Raw genomic sequence first — 18,392 nt, 5'->3', positions numbered from 1 at the left:
CAAAGAAAGCAGTGAAAAATTGTTTTTATTGTTTAACCTTTAGATCTTTTGTTAAAAAAAAAAATTCACAAAAATACTCTCATGGATATCAAACAATTTCAAACAAAACACAGGTTTATCCAAAATAAATATAGGTGTGCAACAATTATTGGCAACCCTTATGAATTCATATGAGGGGGAAAAATATATTTGAAGTGTATTCCTGTTAATATTTTACTTTTTTCCTTCTTCTTTTAACTTGCTAAGTCTAAATCAGGCTACACCAGTAGGGGGCTCCTATGTGCTGTTGTGAAACCTGTAGGCTCCTCATGTAAAGTGAAAATGGAATTTCATTTGGTTCAGTCCAGGCATTTATTCCTTTAAGCAGACAGCGTTTAAAGGGATGCTTATGCTATATTCTGTAGCACCTCTGTCTTCTTAGCTTGGCTACAGACAAATATAATTAAAAAAAATAATAATAAATTTTAATGTATAATTGGCTTGTCACATTAGCCAACTGACTGATAAAGCACATGGATATTAATGATTGTGAAGCAGCCATGATAGCAGCACTGTGCACCCAGAATTGTTAAACCGCTACATGGGTGCCTGTTTCACGAATGGGACAAAGACATTGTGACGATACTTTGAACATTTTCACACAACTAATGACAGGCACACGTTTTTGCATCTGTAAACATGAATGGTTTTTCATCTGTCTTATTCCGTTCCCCAGAGCCATGATAACATCTACGACGAGCCCTATCAGCCCGAGGTGGACTCTCAGCAACAGGGTCCGTCCGGAGGAGGAGGGGGCGGTGGAGGGGGTAGGCGACGTCGCGGCCGTGATCACTTTGCCACCATCCGCACGGCCTCACTGGTGACGCGTCAGATCCAGGAGCATGAGCAGGGTTCAGCACTTAGAGAGCAAATGACTGGCTACAAGCGTATGCGCCGCCAGCACCAGAAGCAGCTGATGGCCCTGGAGAACAAGCTGAAGTCTGAGATGGATGAGCACCAGCTGCGGCTGGACAAAGAGCTTGAGACGCAGAGGAACAACTTCAGCAGTGAGAGTGACAAGTTCAGCAAGAAGCACCAGGCCATACTGGAGAAAGAGGTGCGAGAGAACAATCATAACATGAAAAGAAAAAACTATGTATCATGTGACTGATCTAAGCATTATGCATTAAGATTATGACAAATCTGTATGGTTTGTGAACTAAAATTTTCAGCAAATTACAGTGGGTGTCCGTATCAGTTTGTTTTACAGGAATATGATATATATAAATATACACCATGAATATATACCATTATCATTTTCTCTGCAGGGTAAGAGTGCTTCAGCAGAGGAAAAGAAGTTCCAACAGCACATCTTGACTCAGCAGAAGAAAGAGCTTACTACTCTTCTTGAGTCTCAGAAACGCCAGTATCGACAACGCAAAGAGCAGCTCAAGGAGGTAAATGCAGGACTTTGGAAATAGTTGAAATGGTAAAAGTGCATATATGGGTGAACAGTAGTAGCTATAATATTTAATAGCACAAGATGTTCTGAATATTGGACCATAACCATGTATGTCATGGCGTACATGTTTTATGGAGATGCTGTATACCACTTTACTAAACAATCTGTGCTAAATAAGTGCTCTGCTACAAACCAGTTCCAAGAAATAGCAATTGTTCTCAATAGGCTATAAAATGTCCCATAGTTTATTCAACCGTTGATTACCATTGTGCACACATTGAACATTTTGCTTGAAAGGGATGGTGTGCCACACTCAGTGGCAGATGTATGAACTAGGTTTAAAAGAGATGTAATGCTTTAAATCATTGTCTATAATCACACTAGTACCATTGTAGAGCTTTTTGTTTTACTCAACCTCAGTTAGAGATGGTAAATGACTTTATGAAGTCATCTCATTATCGACATTACCATTGTATGAGTAAAATAGCTGCCTCTGCATTTAGATATTTAGTGTGTAAATTGGCTTGTTCGCAGGATGCACTGATATTGTTACTAGCACCAGTTGTTAACCCCCCCATTTATGTCAGGTTTGCACTACAATTTTGTCTGTATTGTCATATGAAAATGGCACAGGAGCTGAATGAGAACCAATCCACACCAAAGCGGGAGAAGCAGGAGTGGCTGGTGCAGCAGAAGGAGTGTCTGCAGCAGCACCAGGCTGAGGAAGAGGCCGGCTTGCTGCGTCGCCAGAGACAGTATTATGAGCTGCAGTGCCGCCAGTACAAGAGGAAGATGCTGCTGGCCCGCCACAACTTGGAGCAGGATCTGCTCAGAGAGGTAACGTGTGGACACATACACACAGAACCTCAGAATAAAGTGGTAAGTATACACAACCAGACCTTTTTTTTTGTTGTTTTGTTTTTTTTAAAAAACAGTAAACAAGATTTGTTTAAGGACAATGTTGAAAATGTATTGAGCTTTTATGCGGGAGCAAACATGATGTTTTATATGCTTCATAAAGTCATGATCAGGTCCCATATCATTTTAGTTGTGAAAATGACCAAAATACACATCTGTGTAACTTTTACAAGCAAATAAATAAATAAAAAAGTAACCAAAAAAGGCTGTACATGGCCAGTCACACGTAACTAGTTTTATGATTATATTCTTAAAATGGCCCACTGTAATAACAGTATCAGTACCTAATGAAGTATCAAAAAGTTCTCAATTCCTTTTCTGTCAACCATTTTCTGACTATTCCTTTAGGAACTCAATAAGAAACAGACACTGAAGGACCTGGAGTGTGCAATGCTGCTTCGGCACCACGAGTCCACACAGGAACTAGAGTTGCGTCAGCTGGGTCTGGTGCAAAGAACACGGGCAGAGTTGATTCGCACGCAGCACCAGAGTGAACTCACTAACCAGCTCGAGTACAACAAGCGGCGTGAACAAGAGTTGCGCCAGAAACACGCTGTCGAAGTCCGCCAGCAGCCAAAGAGCCTCAGAGTGAGTGAGCGTGATGGCACGGAGAGCAGTGGGGAGGGTCCTGACAGAAATGGGGAGGGGATCGAGAATTCATGCAGTGGGCTGGTTGAGGAAAGTACGGAAGAGGTTTTTGAGGGAGTTGAGGTGGAAGATGGGAGCATGTTCTGTGGAGAGCACACTCCATCTGTGGAAGAGAGTGCACAGGAGGCAAAGAGTGTGAGCGTTGATGAAAGTGAGAAAAGAGAGAGGGAGGGTTTGAGTGGTGGGAGGGGTGATGAAAGAAGCCATTTGCAGCCTTTAGATGAGCATGGCCGAGAGAAAGAGGCTGATGGAGGGACAGAAGAGGAGATGATGTTTTTTGAACATGCCAAAGGAGAGAGCATAGATGACCAGTGCCATGATTTGGGGGAAGAAAATAAAGAATGGCAGTCGGAAGAGAGAGTGGAGGAGAAAGGATTGGGGGACCAAAGACTAGTTGAAGGGCTGCAGTGGGATAAGGAGGATGATGCAAGTAGTGAGACAGAGATAGAGACTGAGGAAGAGGGAGAAGAGGGTAGAGGCGTGGCTGATGGCTGTCCATCAGAGCTTATCCCTTCCTCTTCTCTTGAAATCCCTCAACGAGATGAGCTCTCCGAATTCTACTTCCCTGACACTCTAGAGGAACTGGAACCTCCTCCTATCCACCCTCCTCCCAGCAGCTCCAGTTCTCAAGCATCCATCCCTTCACTCTTTTCTCACACCATATGTCTTGTCCTCTCCCTCTCTGCAGCAGCCAAACCATCCTTCCCAACCCTCCTCTTCCTCTCGATATTCCTTCTCTCCCTTCGCCGCTCTCCTCCTCTTCCCTCCCTTGCATCTCTGGTTCTTTCAGCTGAGCTGGCCTTCCTGGCTCTCTTTTTCTCTTACCTATTCCTTCGCTCACTCTGGTCACTTTCTCTTTCTGCATTCTTCTCACTCGTGCTCTGGGCATCGGGCCTGTTCAGCATGGGCCTGGCACTGAGTCTGGGCCTCTATTATGTTCCTTTGGCCCTGATCTCGGCTTTCTTCCTCAGCTCGCCCTCACTCTTCCTGTCTCTCTACTTATTGCTGGTGCTGGTGGTGCGTCCAGTGCGCGTCTTCTTTCAGAATGCACCTCGAAAGCTTTCCCGATTCTGGGTGCGTCTGCTTTTCCGTCTGCCAAAGCCACTGTTCACGCTGTGTCAGTCCCTCGCAGGTGGCATGGCTGAGCGCAGCCTCTTTGATATGTTCCCCAAAGCAGGACGTAATTGTGGTGGTAGGCACTCCCGCATACCTGTGCCTACCCGGAGCCTACCTACTGAGCTCCAGGCCAAGCGTGAGTCTTTGGTATACATTTGGGTCAAGCGCTTTGCTCGGCGTCCCTTGGGCGTTTTAGCAGATCTGGCTAATTCGCTAGTGCTGCGATTAGCAAACCGAATACTTAAAGAGCTTCCCCCACATTACCTGAGCAGACTGAGGGCTTTAGGGCTTTTAAGGGAGGAGAAACCAAGCAGGCTTCCCCGACTCCTACCACGTGAAGTGAGGGAACAGAAGCGCAGGATGAGGGAGAGGAGAGAGAGGGAGCGACGAAGAAGGGCACAAGAGATGATGCATAGAGAGGATGGGAGGTGGGAGAGCGGGCTTAGGAGGACATCCTCAGGAAGGAGCACAAGGGGGAAGATTGTGCCATGGAGGTAGATGGCAGTTGCATTACCAGGGGAGCGAACAGAAGAATTGCCAAAGTGTTTGCTGTCTGTGTGAGTGAGTGATCATTCATGCTGAGCATTCTTATGTATTTTTTTTCCCCCCTATACATTTTTGCATGCTCAGGTTGAGCCTCATATGTTTACTGGCTTTAAATCACTCCATTACATCTTGTCTGTCCAACTCCCATATTCACTATCCATCAATCAGTGAATATAAAGTATTAATCAAGATTGTGCTTTTTGTAAAAGTTTTCATGTCTTAATTTTAATCTTTGATTTATTTTTATGTTCTTAATTACTAAGAAGTATGTCTTATGGTTATTATTTCATGACCATGTTTGTGCAATTTTTTCCCCCCACCCTTCCTGTTTGTGTTGGTGTGCTTGTGAAAAGGGCTGTGAGAGAACAATGTTCTAGTCCTAAGTCTGAAGCCATAGCTGCAATTATTGTGAAAACTGTACTGTTATTTAACATTTTACACTATGGAGCAACCCCCCCCCCCCCCCCCCCCCCACCGACACACCCAAACAGGCCAAACCACCAGCCCATGACATGGGGGGATGACACTATATACTTTGCTACAGTTACTTACTTGCAGGATCTGAGAGATCACAATATTCCCATTTGGACTGTGGTAATAATGACAACTGCCTTAATGTTATAGTGACTATACTTAAAGCCTTACTCTAAAACAAATCCCTATGTTTTGTTTGTTATTTGGCCCTTCCCTTCTCAAGATATGTAAATTACTAGCAAGTGGTTCAAGAGAGTTTTCAGTGGAGCTTTTAAGGAAATTGGAGTTCACCATTTGCTTCAGAACATATTGATGCTGTTATAAATCTGAACCGCTAGCCTGTTTTAAAGCTTGATCAGCACAAGTCTGAACGAGAAATGTTCTGTGTCTCTAAGCTTACATGTATACCTATGCATGAGAATGCTTTCTGGTTGATTTGAGTACTGGACTAAATAGTGAAGGCAATTATTTAATTATACTGTTATTGTGTCTAATGGTAATAGGTTTAATGATTTACCATGTAGTTTGATGGACTAGTGTCCAATCCAGGGTCTCCTCCTCCAGATTCAATGCAACCCTGACCAGGATAAACGGTTACTGAAGAGGACTGAATGAATGATTTTACGATTTAAACGGTTTAGTCATATACTTTCATATGAAGACAAAACATTGTCTGTTGAACAGCAAATATTCTACATGTATCAAATTGTTTCGTAATTTGTTAAGCTGTTTTTGTCGTTACTGAGGCAACGCCATTATGGCAGCTCTGTGGGATATGCCGATGATGCAGAATCATACCAAAGATCTCTAAAGCCATAAAATCCATGAAAGAAACGAGACGTTTTATTACTGGATAAAGATATCTTGCACTCTTCTAATCTTAAATGGTCTCAATATTGATTAAAACTTGAAGAAAAAAAAAAAAAGCATTTTATTTATTTAAAAAAAGAAGGAATGACCCTACATATAGTACAAGAGTAGATGCAAATCAAGGTTGGTTTGTCTTTGTTTTATTTCAACAAATTTGAACTGATCTGAGCAATGAAGAAGCAAATTTGACCAAATGTGAAGTGTTATTTTTGCAAACCAGTAACAGTTCAGCCATAACAGTTGTTTTTGAATGTAATTTTTTGAGAACATTTCATCTTTGTTTACACATTCTGTTTTGTGCGTCTATTCTTTGAATCTGCAGTTATTTAACTAATATATTTGTGCCTATTTTTTTTTTTATTTTTTTTTTACTTTTAGTCAATCACCTTGTGTTTCAAGGCCATTTTGTGTGCATTTCATCCTCACTGTGTGAATGAATGGATGTTCACTGTAAACAGTCATTTTCTTATTCTTTGTCAAATAAATTTTTTTCTGTTGAAATCATCTTCTGTTTGTTTTGATTTGCATTTTTGATTTTTTTTGGTAACGTATCATATGATTTCTGCCTATCCACCCTACCTGTTTGGCTGAGACATGAATGATAATGGCTCCCAGCATTATTTTTCAGTTAGAACATAGACCATTGTCTAGTTTAGAGTGAAAGTCCAAAATTAGGTTTAATACAAGTGTGTAGCTTAATAAGGTTGTTGAAAAGTTGTTGACCTTGGAAATGTGTATATACAAGTCTTCCTTCTATCTATAGCACATCAAGACCTTTTATATAGTCTTGATTTTATAACTGTATTACTAGGCCAACAGGTAAGTGGAATATTTCAGGGTCTGCTGACACTTTCCTTAAAAAAGTAGAGTATTTCAGGATCTGCTGACAAATTTTTTATTATTGAGCTTTTATTTATTTATTTATATAAATTCTATTTATTTTTGAAGAACAAGAGGGTAGGGTTTGTACACATCTTGGATGGAGATTGCATTTTCCTCAACATGAGTGATATAAACATTTTAATTCCAAATTTATGCTATCATTACCCCCTTCTTCAATATTCTTTGTTCTTATAGTCCAAGGAGTTGCAGATCAAGCGACAATTCCAGGACACATGTAAGATCCAGACGCGGCAGTATAAGGCACTGAGGAACCACCTGCTGGAAAACACCCCCAAATCGGATCATAAAGCCATGCTGAAGAGGCTGAAGGACGAGCAGACACGCAAGTTAGCCATCCTTGCTGAGCAGTATGACCACTCCATCAACGACATGCTGTCCACACAGGCTGTGAGTAAGGCAAGGAAATGGCAATCCCAGTTTCCACCCACCGTCTTTACCTTATCCATGGCCCTTGTAATGCTCTGTTAAGGACATGCCCTTGTTGGTGGAAAGAAATTGTGATTTTAAAAAAATCTGGGCTGGGTTGGAATATTAACCAAACTCAATGGACAAAATTACGAGAAGTGACTTTTGTATATGATGTATGAAAAACAGACTGCAATTTTTTGTATACACGAAGAAGTCACCATTAACATTTACAAACTGGTGATGGTCAGTTGGATAAGACCTTAACCATATATTGTCCCATGGTATCAAAAACTACACTGTGATCCAGTAATACAAGCAAAGAGACACAAGCCTGATCGGAGATCAACAATAGGTCATTTTCTACATCAGGTTTTTTTTTTTCCCTTCTCTGGTTTAGACCTTATCCTTAATTACTCCAAATGAAGTTAATGTTGAGCATCAGTCACCATACTTGTTTGAATATGCTCTGATTCTGGAATGGAGTTCAAAGGTTTAGTTGGGACATGTTGTGCTGTAAAGTTATTCTCTAAAACAGAATAAATGGCAGTTATGGATGTAACCGTGAACTCTATGAACACCGGATAACTGCCACAGGAGGTATTTAACACCTGGATGTTCTGTTGCAAATGCACACCACCCTGAGACCTTCAGCAAAGTCACAATGTGAACGTGATGCAGTATTTGCTATAAATACCTCTTCTCTTGTAACTGCCTGGCAGGCAGTTTTGCATGACAAGGAACACTGGTGGTTATCAGGTGTTCATAAAACCACAGTTACATTCATAACCACTGTTCTGTTTCACCTTTCCGAACCACCAGGGGAAGTGTTTAACACCCAGATACCAGATAACCCCTGCCACAAGGTCATGAGGAACGGACTCCCCTGTGGGTAACTCAGGTGTTCAGAGAACCTGTCCTGGAGCGGTTCACCTCTTAGTAATGCCCACGAGGATGAAATGCTCTACATGGAATGGCATGTCACAGTAGGGGGTAGATAACCTCTGTCACCCAATGGGCCAATCTGTGCTTGGACATGGGAGTACCCCATGTCTTTGCACCGAGACAGATGAAAGGCTGACATGCAGTTCAAATAGTACTGTAATCCTCATACTGGATACAGAAGGGAATGTTCTGCAGATTGAAATTCACAGAATGCTGGAAGGTCAATTGCCTGGTTCAAAAACTTGGATGACATACCCTTAGGCAGGAACTCTGGGTTCGGCCACAAGGTCACTCTGGAGACATCCAACCATCAACACATGTAGGGCAAGCTAAATTTACCTTGAGTAGGTTGGGCCAGATGATCGAACTGGAGTTTGTACCCCTGTAAGGTGTTTAGGACTCGTTGTCCAATATGCAAATGTTTGGTGATGAAGCATCCTGCTGCTAGGACCTGTTCTTCTAGCATTTTTTTTCAACCTGACTTTCTGAACCATGGAGCCACTCTGGCTTTCAGTAGAGCCCTGGGGTATTGTGCCATACACCTATGATGGACTGTGATAACCACACCTGACACTATACCGTGACCAACCTGGCAGAGACTTTCCACATTTCTTAAGCCATGTGCCTTGCTATTAAAATAAGACTTTGATGAGCAGCTGCTCCAGTGACAACTGGAAAATCACCATAAAATTGTGCATCCATAGCAGATATGCACTAGTATCATAAGCTCTTGTCAGGCAGTTGTCAATATGTCTGCATTCAAGACTGGGACAGTATAGATCAGAGCATAATACTTTGACTGGTGACACTACCAGTAATGCGATGCAGAGTTCCATAGGGGGAATGTGGTTAAGGCTCTCACCAGAGCCTCGACATGCGGATGATGGCTGCTTAAAGTCCAATACACAGGTGCAATATTTTAACGTAACCATGTAAACTATGTAAGGATGGCAATTATGCCTGGTTTGGAACTTGCCAGCTGCATCAGTGGGCTAGCAGAGGTTGAGCCCTCTTTGAATACCAGAACTAGAATCAAGTAGTGCGAGTTGGTTGTTGGTTCGTTATCTGGCTGAAAAAGTCCACAGATACACTGTCATCATGTGTCTCAGTTGAGCACCATGTGGGAGGCTTGGACCACTGGCTATCAGGCTTTGCAGTAGGGCATAAGCCATTGTGTGTGGCTTTAATTTCAAAATCCGCTATTTTATCTGATCCATGTCTGGAGTAATCATCTTCACATTGGTCTTCACATATTTTCCTGGCCTTTATACTGTGTCGGTCAGTGCAAGCCTGAGCATTTGTGATTCACTGTCTGGCCAGTTTATACCTGGACGGCCTCAGAATTGGGGTCTAGACCTGCTAGTCACACTCATTGAGTTAGCATTCCTTCACATTCTGTGTAGAAAGCCTCCGAGTAGAAGGTTGCGTTTTGCTGGTGGCTGATATCAAGACAGTAGGGCACTGGTTGCACAAACATAGATCGGTAGTGGCTTGGGCTGAATGCGCATGGTTTGCAGCAGTTGTTTCCCATAAGTCCACTGGCAAATTGCAGGTGGCATTAGGCAATGGATGGGCAGCCACACAGCCAATATGTAGCCAATATGGCGGCTGTGGCTCAGGTGGTAGAGGGGGTTGTCCACTAATCATAGGGTTGGCAGTTCGATTCCTGGCCCACATGACTCCACATGCCAAAGTGTCCTTGGGCAAGACACTGAACCCCAAATTGCTCCCGATGGCAAGTTAGCGCCTTACATGGCAGCTCTGCTACCATTGGTGTGTGAGTGTGTGTATGGGTGAATGAGACACAGTGTAAAGCGTTTTGGATAAGAGCGCCATTTTACCATTTAGTAAAAAAATTGGCCACACTCGCTGTGGTGGGAGAAAAGACTGAAGAAAAGAAAAGAAAAAAAGCATCTCGGGTTTGGAGGAGAAGAAAAAAAAACTGTAGCTCTGACCAAAATCCCAAGCTGCTCTACAAGTGGTCAAGTGGGCTTTGGCATGTAGAGAAAAGTGACTTGGGCCATTATGTTCTATTCCAGCTCCTACTCAAGGATGCTGGGAGTGTTGACTTTATAGCAAATATTGCATCAGTGTCATGTTCTGCCTCTGGTGGATAGAAGGGGTGAAATGGAACTACTTGAAGTTGCAAATTATGAAACTGAGCTGATGGCTGCTACACAGTGTGGGCTGTGTCCTCATAGTCACAGTTAATATCACTGTCCCTACCCTGTAGTCATTATTCAGCGCCACTTATACCACAACATTGTTGAATTCTCGATTCTTATTGCTCAAAAGGTGTTGATTAATTTCATGTAACAGCATCATGTAACATGTAAATCATGTAATGGCAGCTCGGATAGTAATACCAGGCTGCAAGGCAAATCACAGGCTAAAATTAATGTGCACATTCTATGTTATGATTTCTATAGTAACCAGAGGGACTTGTATAGTGCTCCATATAACCTATGAGTAGCGGGTTTAAATGTGTTATTTAGCAAAGAAAAATGTATCATTGATATTGAGAGTCTTGAGTGTCAGCACTTTTTGTAACCATTCTTTACAAACTTTTCCCCCACTGGAGGATAAAGGACTTTGTGCTTTGTTGATTTCCAGCAACATGACAAGCTGCATTTTATTATTTTTTTATTTTTTTTAACTTTACATATGGTGCCTGTTCTCTATATTCATGGCATGTCAACAGTTGAAATTAAGGATGGGTAGTAGTTCTGCCCCTTCCCCTGAGGCCATGCCTCATTGGCTTTATGTATTCTGTTTCTTCAGTTGAGATTGGACGAGACCCAGGAGGCAGAGTATCAGGCACTGAAGATGCAGCTGCAGCAGGAACTTGAGCTGCTGAATGCATATCAGAGTAAGATCAAGATCCACACTGATTCGCAGCATGAGCGAGAGGTCAAGGACCTGGAGCAGAGAGTGTCCATTCGTAGAGCTCTGCTTGAGCAAAGGGTAAGGGTTCCTTAGCATAAAGTTTCATGGATAACACATTCACTGTTATCCATTAATCTTCAACGTGACATTTAACAGTGCTGACCAGTTACAGGCACACTAAATTTCATTCATCAGTGTTGACATTTTTGAATTAAGTAGTCTTAAGTATTAATTTAGTCTTATTTAATTTAGTGGATATACTAATAGGGGAAAGTGAAGCAAAGTAATGGCAATGCTTTTACATTTACATTTGCGCCATTTAGCAGATGCACTTATACAGAGTGACTTACAGTTATATATCTGAGCAGTTGAGGGTTAAGGGCCTTGCTCAAGGGCCCAGCAGTGGGGGCTTGGCAGTGCTGGGGTTTGAACTCATGACCTTCCGATCAGTAGCCCAACGTCATCCCATTTACATATACACTCACTGTCCAGTTTATTTAGAACACCTGTTCATTCATGCAGTTATCTAATCAGTAAATCATGTGGCAGCAATGCAAAAAATCATGCAGATACTGGTCAAGATCTTTGGGTAATGTTCACATCAAACATCAGAATGGAAAAAAAACTTCTCTGTGACTTTCATCGTGGCATGGATATTGGTAGTAGATGGGCTGGTTTGAGTATTTCATAAACTGCTGGTCTCCTGGGATTTTAACACGCACAACAGTCTCCAGAGTTTACCCAGAATGGTGTGAAAAACAAAAAACATACTGTGTGCGGAAGGTCTGTAGGCTGAAGCATAGCATGCTGAGATGCTTTTCTGCTCATCACAATTGTAAAGAGTGCTTATTTGAGTTACTATAGACTTCCTGTCAGCCCAAACCAATCTTGTCATTCTCCTCTGAACACATTCTCACCAACAAGGTGTTCCAGCCTGCAGACCCTCCGCACACAGGATGTTTTGTGCACCATTCTGTGTAAGCTCTAGAGCAGAGGTGGCCAAACTTTTTTCCTATGAAGGGCCAAAAATCCAACTTGATTGAGGGCCGTGGGCCGAAACTAAACATTGCATTATAACACTGTATTATATTAAAATTAAGGTTGCCATGGTTCCCCTCATTTATGATTTCATAATGATTTAATGATTTATTATTTCATAATATTTAAAAAAATAAATTAAACATTACTCTGTAATCTGCTTAAATAATGCAGTTTAATTTTCAAAGTTTTGTAGTTCAACTTATAGTACATAAACATCCCGTTTATAGTACAATAGAGTTCAATGCCGAATACAGCTATTCAAGCTAAAACGAATACAGCCATATGCTTGCAGTATCAGTGACCTCTAATGAGAGACACATAACGCTGGTCCTTATTTTTCCAAATTGGGCTGCAGCTGACTTACTGACCAAGTCAGGATATTATGTAGGTGGGATTCAGTTAATTTGATTCTCAGTTTATACTTGTTCAAATTTATCAGACTGAAAGTCTGCTTACAGAGGTACAACCCCAATTCCAAAAAAGTTGGGATGCTCTTTAAAATATATATAAATGTAAATAAAACCAGAATACAATGATTTGAAAATCTCATAAACCCATGTGTTATTCACACTAGATCATAGAAAACATGTTTAAACTGAGAAAATGTACCATTTTAATTTGGCGGCTGCAATGTCTCAAAAAAGTTGAGACGGGGGCACCAAAAGGCTGGAAAAGTAAGTGTTACTAAAAAGAAACAGCTGAGAACATTTTGTAACTAATTAGGTTAATTGCCAACATGGTAACATGATTGGATATAAAAAGAGTATCTTAGGCAGAGTCTCTTAGAAGTAAAGATGGGATGGAATCTGGATGGAAGCATGTGTTGCTCTAAAACCTGTATACACCTTTCAAAATTGATGGAGCCTTTCCAGAAGTGCAAGCTGCCCATTCCATAGGCACTAATTCACCCCATACCATCAGAGATGCCGGCTTTTGAACTGAGCGCTGATAAAAACCGGTCCCTCTCCTCTTTATTGACTGTATCCACATTGATGGTGAAGGTTTGAGCAAACAGCTCAAAATCAGTAGCATTCTGTCTGAAGTCCTCAAAGCGACTGTCAAACTCCTGGATAAGGTTGCTAAGAACAGCATCATACTCTGGTACCTTCTCTTTCATCATGCCTGCCTCTCTAAGACAGCGGGAATGGGCTAAATTCCCTGGATGGGGGGGGGCAGTGTGAGACTGGGAGTGAAAGAAGAGAAAAGCAGGCATGTAAAAACAGGCAAAGAGAATAAATAACCGACAAAAGAAAGGAGTTAATCCATACTCATTTAAGAGAACTTTAACACAAATTTTATCAGCTTGATTAACAAAAGATACCAAAGCTGACACCACTGGATACAAATGCAAACTAAATATAATTATTATTAATAATAACTGCGCATAAAATTATTGTGAATATTATAATTGTGAATATTACCTGCTGAGAAATGTCTTCTGAGCAGCAGTAGTTTTTGTTTGAAGGCTCTGCTGTGATCAAAAAGCTGGGTAATAATCTGGTCTTTTCCCTGGAGCTGAACCTTCAAAACATTGAGCAGCTCTGTGATATCCAGAAGGAAGGCCAGGTCAGAAAGCCATTTCTTATCCATGGGCACTTGAATATTACCATTTTTGGTGTCCTGAAATGCTCTGATCTCATCACGCAGATCAAAAAATCTCCTGAGAACTTTTCCTCAGCTCAGCCATCTATCCTCCTGGTGGTACACCACCACCATATTGCGCATCCATCTCATCCAACAGTACCTTAAACTGCCGGTGAGAGAGCGCCTTGGAGCGTATATAATTAACACTTTTAGACGACGTAATACATCACATCCACAAGCCCGATGGATTTGGCACATAGCTGTTCTTGATGTAAAATACAGTGGTACTTTACCACTTCCCCCCATATTCACTGACTTTCTGAGACACCAACATAGCAAGCCCAGATTTCCTCCCTACCATCGCCGGGGCTCCATCAGTGGTAATGCCAGCCATATTCTCCCACTTTAATTAATTCTTTTTTAACACTCTCTCAACAGCAAAAAAAAAAAGGTCCCCTCTTCTTTAGAAATACCAGAAAGACTCTCAATGCCAGGCAGCTCTTGTCACCTTCAAATTTTTCATTTACTCCATGTAGAAATACCAACAGCTGTGCAGAATCAGATATATCAGTGCTCTCGTCGCAAGCTATTGAAAAGGCAGCAGCTTTTGCCTCGATTGGCTCACCGATGTCTTGTGATAGGTCCTCCTATGCGTCAGAAAACGGTATTCCTTCAGAAGCTGATTTGCAAGAACATTTGTATCTGAGAAGGGCACGCTGCTTCTGCAGCCACTGCAAGGCATTCTTTGACAAACTCTCCAGTAGCGAAGGCGCTTCCACTTTTAACAATTAGTGTGGAAATCTAATAGCTGGCCTGTCTGGCACTTTCTTGAGCCGATGAAGGACGTAGGAGCTCGCTCTGCTCAGGTCGAAGTTTAGCAAGCAGTTCGTTAGCGTTCCCTTTTTGCACCTCGCCGCTGTACTTTGAGAAACCTGAAGAATGTTTTGTTTTATAATGACGACGGATATTGTACTCTTTCAAAACAGCAACTGACTGTTTGCAAACTAGACACACTGCCTTTGAACTGTCTTCAGTAAACAAAAAAAAAAAATCACATTGCCAAACGTTTTTAAATTTCCTCTCGTCTGTGTGCCACTGTCTGGATCTTTGCATTATTACCTGTTCGTTGAGTGTCAGAATACTCGCTGACCTTGAAGTATGCATGCACATTAAATAAAAAGTCAAATTCACTTTTATTCTCTACATTTAATTTCAATTTACAATTTTGTCACTTAAAAATAAAAATAAATTTTATGTTAAATTGGAAATGAAGATCTGTGTCAATGGCATTTTTTTCCCCTCTTCTCATATATGGCATGGTGGGCCAAATCAAAAGTCACTACAGGCCAAATCTCCTGGGATTTTCACACACGACGGTTTCTAGAGCAGTCTCTGAAATACTCAAACCAGCACAATTTGGTACCAGTATCCATGCCACAATTAAAGACACAGAGATCACACTTTTTCTTCATTCTGATGTTTGATGTGAACATTAACTGAAGCTCTTGACCTGTAGCTGCATGATTTTGTTTAATTGCACTGCTGCCATATGATTGGCTGACTAGATAACTGTATGAATGGACAGGTGTTCGAATACAGTGGACAGTGAGTGTATATGTGACTGCTGAGGTCTTGTTTTTACAGACTTGGAGAGTGTGTGCTCTGCACAGACACTGATTGATGGCAAGGAAAATTACCTGACCTTTAAGCTGACTAGAGCAAAATGCAAATTTTAAAATAATCTGTGAGCCTTGTATTGAAAGAGAGCATAGGTGAGATTTTTGACATTAAGCTCTTAAACCCTGTGCCTCTGTGCAGATAGAAGAGGAGATGCTGTCCTTGCAGAATGAACGCTCTGAGAGGATCCGTTCACTGCTAGAGCGTCAAGCGGGTGAGATCGAGGCCTTCGATTCAGAGAGCCTGCGTCTCGGCTTCAGCAGCCTGGCATTGACAGGCATTCCCTCTGAGGCATATCCAAAGCAGGGTTATCAGTCTGGGCACTGGAGCCATGGAGGTGCACCACCCCACCCACACGCTCACCCACGCCGAGGTCCCAGCCGCTCTGAATCTTCATCCTCCTCCCATGCCCTGGGCCCTCTGCACCACTCTTCCCGCTCCTCGTCATCATCCTCCTCTTCTTCCTCTCACCATCATCATCGCCACCACCTGGCTCAACACTACCACCATCAAAGTACACCGCAGCTGTACCGCGAGCGAGAGAGGGATAGGGATCGGGAAAAAGAGCGGGAATGGGGAGGAGGTGGTGGGAGAGCTGAGCTCGTCCACCCCCATGCCTTCCCACATCATCTTCCCTCTCGTTCCTCCTCTCAGTCACTGGCTCTTCTCCCTCCTCCTCCTCCTCCAGCACCAGCCTCCATCTCACTTTCATCCTCCTCCTCGTCTTCCTCCTCCTCTTCTCAGGGGGTATACGGAGGAGGTGGAGGGGGGCTAGTGGTGAGAGGCCCAAGCCTGATGGCTCTGAGGAACAGCCCTCAGCCACTACGTAGAACGGCGTCTGGGGGTGGAGGACCGAATGCCGATGGAGTGTTGAGCCGCAGTACCTCTGTCACCTCCCACATCTCCAATGGCTCACATCTCTCCTACTCTTAGAGCAGAATATAAATCCTCAGAAGATTTGTTTGGGTATTGTTGGTTTTTTTTTTTTTTTCTTTTCTTTTTTCTTTTCATCTGATGCATTTTAAATAGGAGAGTTTTAAAAGGGAGAGAAATAGAAAGAGCACACCTTATTGCTGTTTTTATTTAGCTGTTGGTCATCGTAGGTGTTTCTTTTTTTTTAATGTTAAACATGGCTGGCTTGGATCATCACCACTGCCTTTAAGAAGCTATAAAGGAATGAAGTGGTACATAAATTTCTATTAAGTGATGGAGAATACTTGCGAATGTACTCAAGATACGAATGCAGAATGTTTCTAAGATTACAATTATGTCTTTCCACGCTTACACAACTGTGTGCGCGTGTATTTTTAAAAAAAAAAAAAAAGTCAGACTTTACAATAACATTTGTGTCCGTGGGCATTGCTCCAGTGCATGAGATTAATGTACAAAAAAAATTACATTTGTATTTGTAACCTACATTTGAATACGTAAGGCTACTGTACTTGTCCATCGTAGACATTTAGTCAGGTTCCCACCAAGTGGATCTTTTATTGTATATAATATCTGAAGTGTTAAAGCATTGTGTCCACAGTTTTCTATAGTAATGATAATCATCATAACTTTGATATAATATGTGAATGGAATACTCTGAACATTTAGCTACAGCGGGGAGTTTATCATGTGCACATTTTTGTTTTTTGTTTTCAAAAACAAAAGCCCATTTTAACCAGTTACCTTGTAAAAGAAATTGCGTTAACTTAAATTTGTCAGATTTGGTGTGTGTTAGTTATCAATGGTTACAAACATTTGATTATTAATAATTTGTACGAATGCGTGTTGGCCGAATTGTACGCAATTCAGTAATATTGACACTTTTTTTAACCAATCATGAACACCATGTTGGGTAAGAGTCTTTTTCTGAAAATAGTAAGAATGTCAAACTCTCTAGTTACACTGGATTGCAATCAGTAATATTAAGGAAATCGCACATGAAGGGAGACCTCTTCTGAGATTAAATAATAGTTAATTCAATGTTGGATGTTTTTGAATGTAAAGGACTAGAGGCCTCATGAGGGAATATTGAGGCTATATTATATATATTTTTTCTTTTTGGCAAAATTAAAACTGCCCTTACAGAAAGCATGAAATTCTTGTCCAAAAAATATCAACAGATGTATATAAAAATGATTGGAGTGTACAAACACACAACAATCGTGCATTCCTCAGTCAAAGGGTGATCACCAAGACAGTGTTTGCTCCTCAGAGATCACAAAAAAAGTAAGAAACACCAGCTCCGATGACTCTGTATAATCTACATCCTTTGTGCTTGGTTTAAAACAGTGCATGCAGAACAACTCGTGTTTGTTGAATATCTAGTTGATGGGAGGGCCGATGACGTGCCATAGAAATGTATTTTATGCCCCAAGTGACTGGTTTCAGAGCAGTTTTTTTTTTTTTTTAATTTTTTTTTGTGATCTGCTCTAAAAATAGTATAAGTAAGGGCTAATGCCGACTGAGCTGACCCCAGACGGGACCGGCGCATGTCTGAGTTCACATACGATGGTAAAGGAGGCTCTCGTGTTTGTTTAGGATATGTGTTTTCATCTCAAGTATGTGTAGGCGGATTGTAAAAGTGACTACTGGATAGAGCAGGTTTTGCTGAGAGGACATTTTAGTAAAGACTTTAAACTTATTAAATATTTACATTAAGCTGTTTCTGGCTTGAAAGAAGGAGGTCATTTGGAAATGTCGAACAAAATAAAAAGTAATTTAAAAGGTAATAAATTAATATTAAACATGAAATGTCTCCCTGTCATTATTTTGAGTTTTCAATAAGATAGGCTAATTTGTAATCTTTTTTTTTTTTTTTGGGGGGGGGGGGGGGGGGGGGGTCATGATTTCCCCTGCTGAAAACAACCACCCTTAGAATTTGTAATGGTTATAATGGGAATTGTATTGGTTTTAATGGAGACTGTAATGGTCCCTACTGGTAAACTAC

The 18,392-nt window shown here is 41.6% G+C and overlaps 1 protein-coding gene across 5 annotated transcripts in view; it reads left to right on the top strand.

The window, feature by feature from the left end:
- taok2b (TAO kinase 2b) overlaps positions 1-18,257 on the top strand; it is a 50,413-nt gene extending 32,156 nt beyond the window's left edge. For 2 of the 5 annotated variants that reach the window (XM_017483588.3, XM_017483590.3), the window contains 4 exons: positions 716-1,096; positions 1,308-1,436; positions 2,075-2,320; positions 2,708-6,517. In XM_017483588.3, coding sequence (XP_017339077.1) covers positions 716-1,096; positions 1,308-1,436; positions 2,075-2,320; positions 2,708-4,621 — 2,670 coding nt within the window. In that variant the 3' untranslated portion in view covers positions 4,622-6,517. Of the gene's footprint in view, positions 1-715; positions 1,097-1,307; positions 1,437-2,074; positions 2,321-2,707; positions 6,518-7,090; positions 7,304-11,047; positions 11,231-15,595 lie in introns of those variants that run through there. The other 3 variants (XM_017483591.2, XM_047159621.2, XM_017483589.3) reach the window with 3 other exon arrangements.
- The last annotated feature ends 135 nt before the right edge of the window (positions 18,258-18,392 follow it).

This window comes from Ictalurus punctatus, chromosome 13 (genome assembly GCF_001660625.3).
Source record: "Ictalurus punctatus breed USDA103 chromosome 13, Coco_2.0, whole genome shotgun sequence".
Classification (NCBI taxonomy): Eukaryota; Metazoa; Chordata; class Actinopteri; order Siluriformes; family Ictaluridae; genus Ictalurus; species Ictalurus punctatus.
Note: the sequence above shows the minus strand (reverse complement) of the source record. Positions and strands in the feature narration are given on the sequence as shown.